Consider the following 14,214-nt stretch of genomic DNA (forward strand, 5'->3'; position numbering starts at 1 on the left):
AAGTCAGGTGGCAGCAAAGTTTCACAGAGAATATAAATTTCCGAGCGGGGGGGGGGTCACATCCAAAGGGTGCTCTGAGCCAAATACAAACATTCCTGTTGGGAGAGCCCACCTGGAATTCTGTGGACCCCCAGTGTAAGAAGGATGTGGAGCTGCTGGAGTGAATCCAGAGGGGGCCCCGGAGCTGCTGCCAGGGCTGGAGCCCCTCTGCTCTGGAGCCAGGCTGGGAGAGCTGGGAATGTTCCCCTGGAGAAGAGAAGGCTCCAGGGAGAGCTGAGAGCCCCTGGCAGGGCCTAAAGGGGCTCCAGGAGAGCTGGAGAGGGACTGGGGACAAGGCCTGGAGGGACAGGACACAGGGAATGGCTTCCCAGGGCCAGAGGGCAGGGAGAGATGGGATATTGGGAAGGAATTGCTGGCTGGGAGGGAGGAGAGGCCCTGACACAGGTTTCCCAGAGAAGCTGTGGCTGCCCCTGGATCCCTGGAAGTGTCCAAGGGCAGGTTGGACGGGGCTTGGAGCAACCTGGGGTCATGGAAGGTGTCCCTGCCCATGGCAGGAGGTGGCACTGGATGGGCTGTAAGGTCCCTTCCAACCAAACCATTCCATGGATATCCAGGGACGAGGATGGCTTGCACAGGAAGGACTCTCACTGTGGAAAACAAAATTTCCAAAGGAAATTTTTGATTCTTTAGCCCCAGAAGCCCATCAGCAATTCCTGGTGAGATGCTGTGGCCCAGCTGACCCTCTGATCCTTCAGCCAGCAGTGAGGGGGTTTTGGGAAGGTTTGGGTGGAAGTGTCTGGTACTGGAGTGCTGTGTGGGTGGTCAGTGCACTTGAAAGGATGTTGGGAAGCGGCACAGCACGGAAAAGAGCAGCACGAATGTCCTGAGGATGGAAGAGAAGATCCCTCAGTGAGATTCAGAGCTCAGCCTGTATCCAAGGAAGTCAGCTCCAGCTCCAGGCCACAGTGTAAGAACCACCCTGGGAAAACCATTCTGCTGCTAGAGAGATCCCTAATTAGTTGGGAAGGAGCAGAACAAAGCCCACACCGTCTGGAAGCCGAAGCCAGACAGATTCATCTGAAAAAACCAGTCAGGACGTTTTTAACGAGGAAAACAATTAACCATCAGGGCTAACGATGATGGGGAACAGCGTATTCCGTATCTGTTGTTGTTTCCAGGCCCGGGCTGAGCGTGTTCCTCCGAGCTGGAGCCGCTCTGGGGCGGTTTGGCCGCTGAGTGGGATTTGTTCAGCTCACGTCTGTCCCTGTTCCTTCCCACAGTTCCGGTACAAGCGCCGTGTGTACACCCAGGCCCTGCTGGATGACAAGCAGTTTGCCAAGCTCCACACCAAGGTAAGGCTGCAGTCTGCCTGCCAAGCTCAAAGCCCCGCCGGCTCCTTCCACCCAGAGGGGATCTGGGGATGTTTCAGCCCCCTCCCTGGTTATCAGGTTGCGAAGAAGTCCCGGGAAGTGGGTGGTGTGTGCCAAGACACGGGTGATTCAGTTGAGGATGCCCCTGTGGAGCCGTGGTGGGTGCACACACAGGGATAGACCTGCCTGGATTGTGTCCCAGCAGGCAGGAGCGTGGTTGGGTCGGGTGGGAAGGCGCGGGGACGGCATCCATGGGGTGCTGAGGCCGAGGAACTCGTGATGGGCCTCCCGAAGAGCAGCTTCATTCCCCAGCACGGAGGAGTCGCAGAGCACAATGGGGCACATTGAGGAGCTCGGCGTCCCTCCCCCAGCCTCTGCCTCCAGCTGCCTTGTCTCCAGCTGTAACCCGGCTCTTTGGGTCGTGCTTTCACTGCTGGGATCCGTGTGGGAAGTGGGGAGTGTTCCTGGTCTCCTGCAGCCCCCTCGTGTCGTGGGCAGCGGTTGAAGCCTGTCAGGGTCAGCAGTGAACAGACCTTTGGGATGTTTGGAGAGCAGGGGCTGTGTGGGCGTCTCCTGGGAGGAGAGAAGGCCCCAAACCCACCGGGCTCTGCAGCCAGGGGTGCCCCACCTGGAGGGTCAGAGATGTTAAAGGGGACCAAAGCTGGAGGGCCCTCTCACATTTCCCCTCCCCTGGGCAGCTGCGTTGGTCCCCTGTCCCATGAAGCCACTTCTTCCCTGAGAAATTAAGGACAGGAATTGTGGAGAGGTCTGGAACCACCAGGAGGTTTCTGCTGCCACTCATAATTGTGCCTTGAGGTGGCACGGGGGGACTTTGGTGGTTCCTGGGAGGTTGGGACCAGCGGTGTGTGGGAAATAGAGGACAGGAGGGAGGAGATGGGCTCTGGCAGCACCTGGAGAGGCTCCTGGGGATGGATCTGTGCTGGGGGGCCTGTGCAGAGAGGCTTTGGGGGTTCTTGTTTAGGAGGGATGTGGAACTGGCCAGGATCTCTTGTTGCTGGTTATCACAAGCTCCTTGTAAACCCTCTGTGCAAGGTGATGGTTGTGGTTCCTCCTCGGCCTCCTGGCAGCCCTGTGGCTCCTCCTCAGCCTCCTGGCAGCCCATGTTGCTGCTGGGCATGGGGCATCTGTCCCTGGCTCCTGTGCCAGTCTGTGTGGTGGTCACATCTGCTCTGCAGGAGACAGGCAGGCAATGTCCGTGGGTGTTAAACTAATAGGTAGAACAGCAAGAGCTGAACCTGGTGGAGCCACAAACGTGGAGCAGAGAGGGAGAAAACCTTCTTCCAAAGGGCTTGACCTCCCCCAGAGGCTGTGGAGAGGAGCAGGCCCTCTGTGGTGGGTTTGCAGAGCTGCAGAAGCGCAGAACAAAACGCTGATGTGGTTCGGGTCTGGCTCACGCAGATTAAAGTCACGAGGCTTCTGTCTGGTGGCATAAGAATATCCAGGCAGCAGATCTGGAAAGCTCTCAGCATCTCCCTGGCGCCAGGAAACGTGAATCATGGTCTTCCTGAGCCTTGCCAGGGGAGTTGGGAGTTCTCCTGCTGGAGGGAGCGCTGGGGGCTCCTGGCGTTGGGAGAGCCGGTGGCAGCACCCCGGGATTTCCCTGCGGGTGTTCAGCAGCCCCAGACAGGCTGTGTTAAATATTCAATTCATCTCCACTTTAATTCCTACTTAACCCCAAACCTCCTTCACGTTGTTTCTTTATTTTTAAACCACCCCTTGCCGGTCGAACCCCGCGTCTGAGATCCTGCGTCTCCGCTCCTCCGTCGGGAGCGTTTCCTTTGGGTGCCGCTTTCCCAGGGCCCTGTGGGCACCGTGGAATTTAGGGGGGGCAGGAGAGGAGCTCAGGGGGGTGTGGTGGGTGAGCAGGAGGTGGGGGCAGCCCAAGGGGCAGTGCCAGGAGGGCTGAGAGTGGGGGACGTGCTCGCTTCAGCCGCTCTCTGGAGCGATGCTGGAGCGATGCCGGGGCGCCGGCGGCGTTGGGACTCGCCCGGCACGGATCGACGTTCCCTGGCAGAGGGTGAGAGAGGAGCCTGCGTGTGCAACCTCCCAGCAGCTGGATCCGGGGTGAGAGGGGCACGGAGAGCACGGGGCCATGGGCTCCTCCCTGGGCCGGTGGCTGGCGGAGCGCAGGGACAAGCGGGGACGAGCCCGAGCCGGGAGCACGGTACTGCCTCTGCCCCGACGGCTGGGCCAGGCACCGCCGGGTGAGGGGGCGTGGGGGGACATGGGGGGACATGGAGGACATGGGGGACAATCCTGCCTTGCCACTGACCCCACCCAGGGCTGCTGGGGCAGAGCAGGACCCGGTGGGGGGTTTATTCCCTGCGCGGTGTGGAGACGCTCGGGGCAGATCCAGGGAAGGGCTGGGAACTGCTGGGGGGGTTCTGCTGGTCTGTGCCTTTAGGGTCGGTGTTTTCCTCTGGGAAAGTGGAGGGGTGATGCCTCCGGGTCGTGGTGTGGGACTTCCCTGTTATTTGTAGCGGTGTCTAATTGTTTGGGTGGTGAAAGGTTGTATTTTCTGGGATGCGCTGGTTTAAAGGGCTGGGCAGGATTGGCCTGAGGTGTGACAGGATGGTGGGGTGTCCTGAGGCTGTAGGTAATTATGTCCTGAGGCTGTGACATCCGAAATCTTTCACCCTGTGGTTGATGGTCTCAACCCAATCAAAGCAATGCATGAAGACTCTCAGAGTTTATTCTGATTTTTAATGGCAGGAGACCTTGAAACACGATTCTCAACTGCCACTGGGATAGTCACAGAATCATTTAGATTGGAAAAGATCTCTAAGATCATCGAGTCCAACCTGTGACTGATCAAACAAGAAATGTATAGCTCCTTTTTCTGGGTGCCAGTGGTCTTGTTCTAAGAAGTGGGAGAGCTGAGTTCTTGTGCTTCTCACAATAATGAAGGGCCTTGGTACCACGTGTGGGTCAGCCTCGACCCCTTGTGCCCCTCGGGATTTGCAGGCACTGACATTTCTCACAGGCTGTTTTTCCCAGTGAATCGCAGGAGCCCCTTTGGAAGTGGGAGTGCACAAAAATCCGTGTTACAAAAGGGCAATCCCGTTGTGCTTCTAAAGGAAAAGGTGTGCAGAGAAATCTTGGCATTTACTGAAGTGCCCACAGAGTGCTGCCAGGAGACTCAGGATGTTACCACCTGGAAAGGGAAAGGAGCATCACACTTAAAACACACTTGAAGGAATGATTGGGAGCACGGGTGCCATTCCTGCTGTGGGTGCTGTGAGGGGAGAGCCAATGGCCAGGGGTGGGATGCAAACCATACACTGGAGGAGGAGACAGCAGGAAGGAGCTGGCAGAGGCTGGGAAGGAACCTGGGAAGAGAAGGGAAGGTGGTCAGGGGTGAAGGATTCAGGAATTGCAAGGAACACATCAGACCTCCTCAGCTGCTGTGTCACATTTGGTGCAAACAAGGCCTGTTTTGCCCTTCTGCATCAGGAGACCTCTTGCTTATCTCCGACTTCTCTGCCTGGACAACTTAAGGAATGAAGGGCAGGACAGCAGGATCTCGTGGCTGAGAACGTGACCCCAGCCCCTCCAGCCCACCCTCCTCCACTGGCACCAGCCCCTGGGTCTCGGTGTGTGTCTGGGGAGAAGTAGAAGGGGAAAACTGAAAAAACCTGGTGGAGTGAGACAAAGCAGCTTAACAGGCTGACAAAACTGGACACACACCCCGAGAAAACTCAGGCACTCAGTCCCTGCTTCCCAGGGCAGGTGCTCAGCCAGCCCAGAGTAGCAGGGCTTTGTCATGGGTGGTGGTGACTTGGCTTTAAGCTGCTGGAGGGCAGGGTTAGGTGGGATATTGGGAAGGAATTGCTGGCTGGGAGGGTGGAGAGGCCCTGGCCCAGGTTGCCCAGAGAAGCTGTGGCTGCCCCTGGATCCCTGGGAGTGTCCAAGGGCAGGTTGGAGCAACTTAGTGTAGTGGAAGGTGTCCCTGCCCACAGCAGGGGTTGGAACTGGGAGGGCTTTAAGGTCTCTTCCAACCCAAACCATTCTGTGATTCTTTGAAGACAGGCACCATCACTCCAAACATCCCTCCCTTCCTCCTGCTTCCCGAACTGTCATTGCTGAGCGTGGCATCCTTTGCTCTGGGACACCCCTGGGTCAGTTGGGGGCAGCTGTGCCCCCTCCTGGCTCTGTGCCGCCTCAGCCTGCTCAGGACTGACCCCCCTGTGTCACCACGAATCCAACACACAGATGGAGTAACCCGGCTCTATCCCGGAGCATCCCCGGCATCCTGCACGGAGAAGGTGTCCCTGCTGGGAGGGCACTGCCAGAGAGGGGGGGCAGCTGCTGAGACAATAGTTAAATAGTTGTCCTGGCGTGTCAGGAAGTCGATAGTTTGATGTCGATAGTTTGATGTTTCCGTGGGGATCGATGGCTCCATTTGCTGCTGCCCCACAGGGAGGTGGATCCGCTCCAGCCTCTCCCGTCACAAAGCCCCGTGCTCTGTCTTAATTCCAGCTGCTGTCTGGGGGCAAACCGGGCCCTGAGAAAAGATTAGTCCTTGCCTGTTTGCTGGAAACACCCGAGCGAAGGGTTTGTGCTGCCTCCCCTCTCCCGCAGAGCCCCGAGCCGGTGCCTGCGCTTGGCTCGCCCGGCCCGCCGGGAACAGCGAGCGCCGGGATAATTTCCCCGCGCGAAGAATATCTCATTTATTCCCTTTCATTTCCATTCAAGAGAGAGAGAGGAGCTCGTTCCCTCGCACCAGTTTTGCTCTCAATGAGCTTTTCTTCTCTGGAGGGCGTTGATTTTCCCCGCGGTTCGGTGCCGGTGGTGGATGATGGAGAGCGGCGGGCGGCCGCCAGCTGGGGGGCTGGAGCTGCGCCCCCGCGCTCTCCCGGCCTCACCCTCCTCCACATGCCTGCAAAAACAAGGCAAAGCGCCTCAAACTCGCTCAGGAGTCACTGTGAGGTGGCATTTTGGGTGAGGGTGGGTGAGATCCGAGCTGAAGCGCCACAGCCGCGGTTCGGGCGCGGAGGGTGAGGGCAGAGACCCTTCGAGGCGCTGGGTCCTGCCTCTCCTGAGGAGGCTCCTCTTCCTTCTCCTCCTCCTCCTCAGGGAGCTTTGCCCCCAGGGAAGAAGATCCCAAAGACAGGGGCTGCTCCCCAGAGGGTTTCCAGGTGGTGTGAGCTCAGCTCTGTCCCTGCTTCCTCACAGCCCTCCTTTATCCTGGCATGGGGTGAGACAGATCCCACCTCCTGCAACCCCCAAGCCCTGCCCCCTGTGAAAAGACTTAAAACACCCCTTAAAAAGGCAGAGTGAGGCCTAACTCTGAGCTTTAATCTTACTTACAGGAGGTTTTGGTGGGTTTTTTTTTTGGTTTTTGCTCCCCAGAAAAAGCTCACTTGGTTCTGGTCGCTGCAGCGTTCAGACATCGATTTGTAAATCACTAAATAAGGGGTTTTACTCACAGGGAGACCCGGTGAGTGTTTATGGAAACTTTAAATATATATAAATATTTTCGTGGCTTCATATAAATATATTTAGGGTTTAATTTTCGCACAGAGGAATTGGGATGCTGTGCCTTTACCAGCTTCTGATTATTTTTTTCCCCCCTTATTTCGATTGGTATCAAAGTGCATTTGGATAATTCCAAAATTCAATTAACCCGAAAACAAAGTAACGTTTTCAATTGTGTCTTTATCGCTTAAATAAATGTTGCTGGAATGTGCTGGGCACAGAGGGCGAAAAGTAAATTTATCACTACGTATCTTTCGTGTTTGAAGCTGCCTGATCTTTTAAACAAAGGGAGATTTGGGTTGTGCGAGTGGTTCTCATCCCAAATTCTCAAAGGTATTTAAGTGCCAGGAAATCAGCAAGGATCTAGTGAGACTTCAAAATTGCTTAAGAGGTTTAGGCATCTGCTCAGCTCCTCCTGCTTTGGTGGGAGGCTGACATTTGCTCTCTCTCTTCATGGCTGGTCACCTTAATTCATTTGAAAACCTGGCCCCAAATCCCTCAAGTTCTTAGAATAATGAGATCTCATTCCTTTCCCACCAGGGTTTTATTCAGAAACTGGGGAAGGAAAACAAGCGTCCTCACTGTCTCAGATCTCCTTTCAGCTTTGGGTGAAACAGTCCAAAAAATAAGGGCGATATTCTGAGTTTGGAGCTAAATTGGAATAGAAAGCAGTTGGATGGAGGAGCTTTTCCATGCAGTGTCAACACTCTGCTCCCAGGGAACAAGGGCCAGGCCAAGGGGAAACGGCCTCAGGCTGGACCAGGGGAGGGTCAGGTTGGGGCTGAGGAGGAATTTGTTGCTGGAAAGGGTGGGGAGGCCTTGGCAGGGGCTGCCCAGGGAGGTTTGGAGTGCCCAGCCCTGGAGGTGTCCCAGGAAGGCCTGGCCGTGGCACTCAGTGCTCTGGGCTGGGGGACAAGGTGGGGATGGGGCCCAGGGGGGATCCATGGGCTGGGAGGGCTTTTCCAACCTCCATGATTCTTCAATTCTGTGAAAAAATTACGTGGAAAAATGTAAATAACCAGCAATTTGGTTCCTGGTGAAAAGTGGCTGTAAAGTCCCTGGGAAAGGACAGGGCTGGGATGTCTTGGCAGGGCTTGGGTTGGTTTAGGAGGCAGTTTCAGGAGTGCTTGGAAATGCAAATGTTGCATCAACTGTCCTGTTGCCAGTGCTGGTTGCAGGTGTGGTTTTTAAGAAGGGAGAAACCCTCAGTGCAGCTGAAATCTCACTTCAGTGAAACCAGTAAGTTAAGAGAGCTGGGGGGGTTTTCCCTGGAGAAGAGAAGGCTCCAGGGAGAGCTGAGAGCCCCTTGCAGGGCCTAAAGATGATTCAGGAGAGCTGGAGAGGGACTGGGGACAAGGCCTGGAGGGACAGGACACAGGGAATGGCTTCCCAGTGCCAGAGGGCAGGGTTGGGTGGGATATTGGGAAGGAATTGCTGGCTGGGAGGGTGGGGAGGCCCTGGCCCAGGTTGCCCAGAGCATCTGTGGCTGCCCCTGGATCCCTGGAAGTGTCCAAGGGCAGGTTGGACAGGGCTTGGAGCAACCTGGGCTAGTGGAAGGTGCCCTCTAAACACCTTCACCTGGTTCCAGAAATCAGGAATTGCTGTGCTGTGTCCAACCCTCTCCCAGGAGTGTTTTAAGTTTGAGAATTGCAGCAACCTGGGCACAGAGCTGCACATCTGGAGCACGAGCTGCACATCTGGATCGTGCTGGAGGGCAGATGGGCAACAGCAGCAGAGGGACAGAAAGGGAATATTTTTCTATGGAAAAACAAACTGGTTGAGTCTCTGGACTTTAAAAACGATTTTGGAGGCGTGGCTGTGGATTTGGAACGAGACCTTGGGTGGATGAACCTTCTTTGTTCTGCCTCTGGAAGGGCAGGGTGGGCATTGATTTCCCCCCCCCCCCGAGGGAGTTTCCATGGCAGCCCCGTCGATGCCCGCGTGGAGCACGGGGGCTGTGGGGACCAGGGGCTGTGGGGACCAGCAGTGGGACAGCGCCTTTGATCCCAGGGGTCTTTTCCAACCGGAATGATCCTGGGATTCCATGCAGACCCCAGGGCTGAGGGTGTCTCCCTCCATATCCTTCTTTTTTTCTCACGCAACTTCTCCTCGCCTTCCTTTCTGACCGTGCTGTTAAAAGCTGACTCGGTGCATCCTGTGGTCCAAACAAACTGTGGTTTGAATTCCTGAGCACCTGGAAAGTTGGAAATCCTGATGGGCATGGTGTTGGGAAGGGTGGGCACATCCCCGGGGTCGTGCAGGGAAGCTGCTGGAAGAATCCCGGGAGGAGAACTTCGGACTGATGCCTGGGCTGTGTCTGGTAGCAGCACACGAGGTGCAGTGCCCGCCTGTGTGGGGCTGGTGGGACACGTGGTGGGGTGTCCCCTCCTCGGCTCCCACCTCCACGTGTCCCACAGCCACTTCCAGGGATCCCACTGGGACGGGCAGAGCCGTTCTTGGCCGTGGGGGTTCAGTGGAGCCACGTGAGGAGCATCATCCCTGGGGCTGGGTCTCCACTGCTGGTTCACCGGCTCCCGGGACGGGAACAGGCTCCTGGGCAGGGGGGAGTGGAAGGAATGGGGTTAAATCTGCGCAGTTTGGGAAGAGGCATTTTGGGATGGCACATCCCGGAGGCGGTGTCTGTGCTATTGCTGGCACAGCTGTGAGCCTTCTGCAGGCAGCAGGAGGGGGGTTTTGCTTTCAGTTGCTTGTGAGACAGGAGGGAACCTGAGGGAGAAGGAAGGGTTGGGAGGGGGGGGTGTCTTGTCCCCCAAAAAATCAGGGCTTGTGCCTTGTTACCTCTGACTCCAGTTGTCCTCCCACCGAGCTTGTGATCAGTGTTGGTGCTGTGGGAACTGCTTGTTCTGCCTGGAGCACCTCCTGGAGAAGATGTCCCAACCCTTTTGTGCCCCTGGAGCGGTCTGTGTGCCGTGCCTGTGTGGGTTCCATCCCACCCCGAGGGCTGTGAGGAGCAGAGTTGCTCTAAAACGTTGATACCCTTTTAAATCTGGTCCGTGGCCTGGCTCCGGGGGGCTGATTGCTGAGAAAAGGGGCTAAATGGTTTAGGTTTGGTTCTGCAGGTTAACCACACACAGGTTTGGGCTAAAGCAGGTTCCCAGCCCAGCATTAATTTGTCTCATCCATGGAAAGTTTCACCTGGGGGATGTGGAAACCTGAGTTCTCACCGTGGGCCCCTCGGTGGGTCAGAGGAGTAGCACCCCATGAACTTGTGGCTCCCAAGTTTTGGGATCTGCAGGCTCATCTACGGGATTTGTTCTAAAAGTAATAAGTTCCCCCTCTCCCCAAAAAATTAACTTTTGACAAAATCAAAATATTCTGCAAAATAATACGTGATGAGGCTTTGGTTTGGAAGCCTTGGGGAACAGACTTTGTTGCTCAGAGCAGCTGTGGCTGCCCCTGGATCCCTGGAAGTGTCCAAGGGCAGGTTGGACAGGGCTTGGGAGCAACCTGGGCTCATGGGAGGTGTCCCTGCTCATGGCAGGGGATGGAAACAGATGATCTTTAGGGTCCCTTTCCACCAAAACCATCCATTGGTCCCAGTTCTGTTCTAAGAACTAAACACGTTTCTCATCCCATTTGATATTTTCAGGATGGTTTTGGTTGTTTTTTTTTTTTTCTGTTTTCCAGCTGGAAATCTTAAAAGTGGAAATTGAAGTGAAGCGTTTTGGAATTCATTTTGCTTCATGAAAGAGATCATTTTTCCATATCAAATTAGGGAGAAAATGCTGGAATTTGATTTTTTTTTTCCGCCGGGTGTGAAATCCGTGTTGCTGGGACCTGTTGGCTGCAGCCTGACCAGTCGGTTGGACCTTTTCCCAAAGCCTTCCCTCAGCATTTCTGCTGTGTCAGACACTTTCCAGAGGCCTTTCCTAAAGTCAGTTGCTGCGGGGCTGAATTAGAATAAGCTCAAAAAAAAAAAAACCAACCAAACCCAGCCAAGCTGCAATCAAAGGTCTGGAAATCTGGAATGTGTGTGAGATGGGTGTTTTCACACTGTAGCCTGTCCAAGTGTTGCCTCCTGCCTGGCAGAGCCACAATTTCTGGAGTCTAGAAATTTAATAAAGTAATGTTTTCATCAAGCAGAGCTTTCCAAAACTGGAAAAAAAAAAAGGGAACAACAACCCACAACCAGGCGGAATTAAAGGCAAATCTGGGCACTCAGAGCCCTCGGGAGAACAAGATTCTTTGAGACAGGGGTGGGAACTGGCAGCCCTTGACCGTTTCCATGGGTTGATCCGGTAATTCCAGTCTTGAGAGGGATGGAAGGACAGTTTTCCCTGTGGATTTGTGGCACATCCTCATGGACCGTGGCTCCTGGTGGGCGCTGCCCCGTTATCCTGGTGGTTTCCTTGGGTCTCCTGGTTGGAGGTGTTCCTCTGGTGGCCTCTTGGCTCCTTTTGGGACGTTAACACTGTGCTGCGTGTCCCCCAGGCGAACCTGAAGAAGTTCATGGAGTACGTGCAGATGTTGAACGCGGAGAAGGTCTGCAGGCTCCTGGAGAAGGGACTGGACCCCAACTTCCATGATCCGGATACTGGAGGTGAGCCTGGCTGCTCCAGGGAGGGCAGGATGGCAGAGCAGGGGCCGGGGGAGAAGGTGCCCGGGGGACACGGTGGGAATTTTGGACAGGGGTTGGTTTTGAGGAGGTTTCATGATCGGTGAGTTTGGAACAGGGAGGTGTGAGGTGCATCTCTCAGCAGTGTGTCCTCTGCTGGGATTTGGGAGCTTGAGGGTGCAGAAGACTCTTGGGAGAAGATGGCTGGTGTGTCAGAGGTCCAGAGTCTGGGAATGCAGCGTGACATGGACGAGCTGTGTGTCCACACATCCCTCAGTGGGACTCTGGGGAGGGTGAGGCTCCCTCTGGACTGAAAAGTTGGGCAAGTCATGGATCTGTCCATTAAACAGTCAGAATGTTCAAGAAGTATTTTGGGCATCAAGAAAACAGAATCTTGGCCTCTGATTTCCTCAATTTTTTTTTTTTCCCTTTATTTCTTTATTTTTCCTGTCTCTGAGCAAAGCTCACCCAGCAAGGTCTGGTCGGGTTCTCTGCAGGTTCCAGGCTGTGAGAAGCAAGACTCAGACTCCAGATGTTTTGGGAACCAAGGGGCAGCCAGGGAGGACTTCCCCCCATCTCTTAGTCTTGTTCTGAGAGAGAAGTTACTGCTTTTGCTGTTGCTGTTTTACAGAAGTGCAGCTTATTAGTATTTATTGTGGAGTTTTGGGTGAGGATCACAGGCACGTCTCCAACCCCTCCTCCAGTCAGATGATTAATTTTCTGTGTTTCTGGTTCACTTGGATGGTTTGTCAGGTTGTTGCTGAAACACTTTGTCTCTGTGCTGGGAAATTTAGGGGATCCAGAGCATTTTCCAGCCCGGAGATCAGGTGCTGTGTGGTGTCACTCGCACCATTAATCTCTCTTATCCATGACTGCCTCCATTCCTGTTGGGAATGGTCTTCCCTGAGCTGGGAAGGGTCTTCCTGAGCTGGGAAGGTGAAAGATGCAGCCAAACTCTGGCAAGAACCAGTGTTTGTGCTGTTTCTTTGCTGGTGAAGCCTCTCCTGAACCTGCCAGAGTGTTGTCATGAACAACTGCTCGGGTGAAACTCAGCCAGTGTCCAAACAGCCCAGCTCCAGGGGGATTTCCTTTTTGTCCCAGACCTTGGAAGCACTTTGAGGGATCTTTTTTTTGTAAAGAAAGCTCCTCACCCTTCTGAAGCTGACGCAGCTTTCCAGGGGGAATCACGTTGGAGGCGCCGAGTCCTGCGTGCAAAGGTGCCGTGAGAGGTTTGGGTCTGGTGAGGTTTGAACCCGGGTGTTCTGTCACAGGAGGAAGGGACAGGCTCTTGAGAACTGTTAAATGTAGAGGGGGGAGAAGGAGAGACACCTTGACCCAAAGAGGAGTTTGGATCTGGTTCAGAACTGAGGGCAAAACCAGAGTGGAAGCTGCGAGAGGAGAAGGTTGTGTGGGGGCCTCACAGCCCCTTCCAGTGCCTGAAGGGGCTCCAAGGAAGTGAGAGAGGGACTGTTCAGCTGGAACTGCAGGGACAGGACAAGGGGAAATGGCTTCAAACTGAAAGAGGGAAAAATTGGCTTAGATATACAGAAGAAATTCTTCCCTGGGAGGGTGGGCAGGCCCTGGCCCAGGTTGCCCAGAGAAGCTGTGGCTACTCCTGGATCCTTGGAAGTGTCCAAGACCAGGTTGGACAGGGTTTGGAGCAACCTGGGCTAGTGAAAAATGTCCCTGCCCATGACAGGGGATGGAACTGAGTGATCTTTCAGGTCCCTTCCAACCCAAACCTTTCCATGATTCTATGAAAACAGACCCTTGGAGCAGGAGGAGTCTTGGACACTCCTGGAGTGCCGAGCCTTGTGGAGAAACCCTTCATCCCTGTTTGCTTTACAAGCTGTTCCGTGAACGTGCAAGGATGACACAAAGCTGCTGATCACTATTCCTGGCTTCCTGGAACACAAGAGCAGATGGAGCTGCTGTCCCCCTGCCCTGCCCTCATGCATCTCTCAGGGAGCTCCTCTCCCTCCGCGTGTCGCTCTGTGTTCCCTCAGCAAAGCTTCCACGTGTTTTCCACCAAGTCATCCCTCCTGATTCGGGGAACAGAAGATCCCTGCCTTTCCTTGGTTATTTGGTGAATCACCCTGGCTGTTTAAAACTCCTCTCCCATTCAAATTGGTGCTTCCAGGTGTCGTTACACTTGATCTTCCCAATTGAAGAGCACCGTTAGTATCGGGGTGAAGGTAATCAAGGCAACGTTCAATGTGCCTTTCCTTCATTGAAGAGAGGCCCAACTCCTCCAGCCTTTCCTTTGGAGGTGTTTTCTCCACTCTCCCTGTCATTTTTTGTGACTTACATGTCGCTATTCCATTTTGAGGAGGACTTTGGGAGCGTGGGGAGCAGACGGGCCGCTGCCTTCCCCCGTCGTTCCTCAGGGACAGCTCTTCCTGCTGGGCCCTGCTCTGGGGAGGACAGGGGTGACTCTGTGTCACTGGGATGGCACCCCCGTGTTGCTCCTGCTGGGTGGAGGGGCTGGAGGGGTTTCCCTTCCTGTTCCTCCTCCTGGGTTGTGTCCTGCTCCCGCCTTAACCCATCCCATGACGGATGAAGTGGAGCCTCTAAGCAGTTCCTTGCTCGAGAGCTTTGTTTGTTTTGAGGAGGTTTTCTCGGGCAGCCTGCCCCCTCCTCATTGTGCAGCCTCTCAGGTGCATCCTCCAGGATCCATCTCTGCCCTTCCTGGTTCTGGGATTGCCCGGCCCTGGTTGCTCCAAGAGCTCCTCCATCCAGGGCCTTGTGGAACCTGCAGGTCTGATCAGA

The 14,214-nt window shown here is 55.0% G+C and overlaps 1 protein-coding gene across 1 annotated transcript in view; it reads left to right on the forward strand.

Moving 5' to 3' along the window:
* The window catches only part of LOC113982192 (SH3 and multiple ankyrin repeat domains protein 3-like), a 140,645-nt gene that overhangs the window by 56,324 nt on the left and 70,107 nt on the right, over window positions 1-14,214 (forward strand). The window contains exons 5-6 of the mRNA XM_039387454.1: window positions 1,281-1,352; window positions 11,322-11,430. Of these exons, the coding sequence (XP_039243388.1) occupies window positions 1,281-1,352; window positions 11,322-11,430 (181 nt within the window). The remainder of the gene's footprint in view (window positions 1-1,280; window positions 1,353-11,321; window positions 11,431-14,214) is intronic.

The sequence above is a fragment of the Pipra filicauda genome, unplaced genomic scaffold, assembly GCF_003945595.2.
Source record: "Pipra filicauda isolate LSUMZ 115617 unplaced genomic scaffold, ASM394559v2 scaffold566_size300873_pilon, whole genome shotgun sequence".
In the NCBI taxonomy this organism is placed as follows: domain Eukaryota; kingdom Metazoa; phylum Chordata; class Aves; order Passeriformes; family Pipridae; genus Pipra; species Pipra filicauda.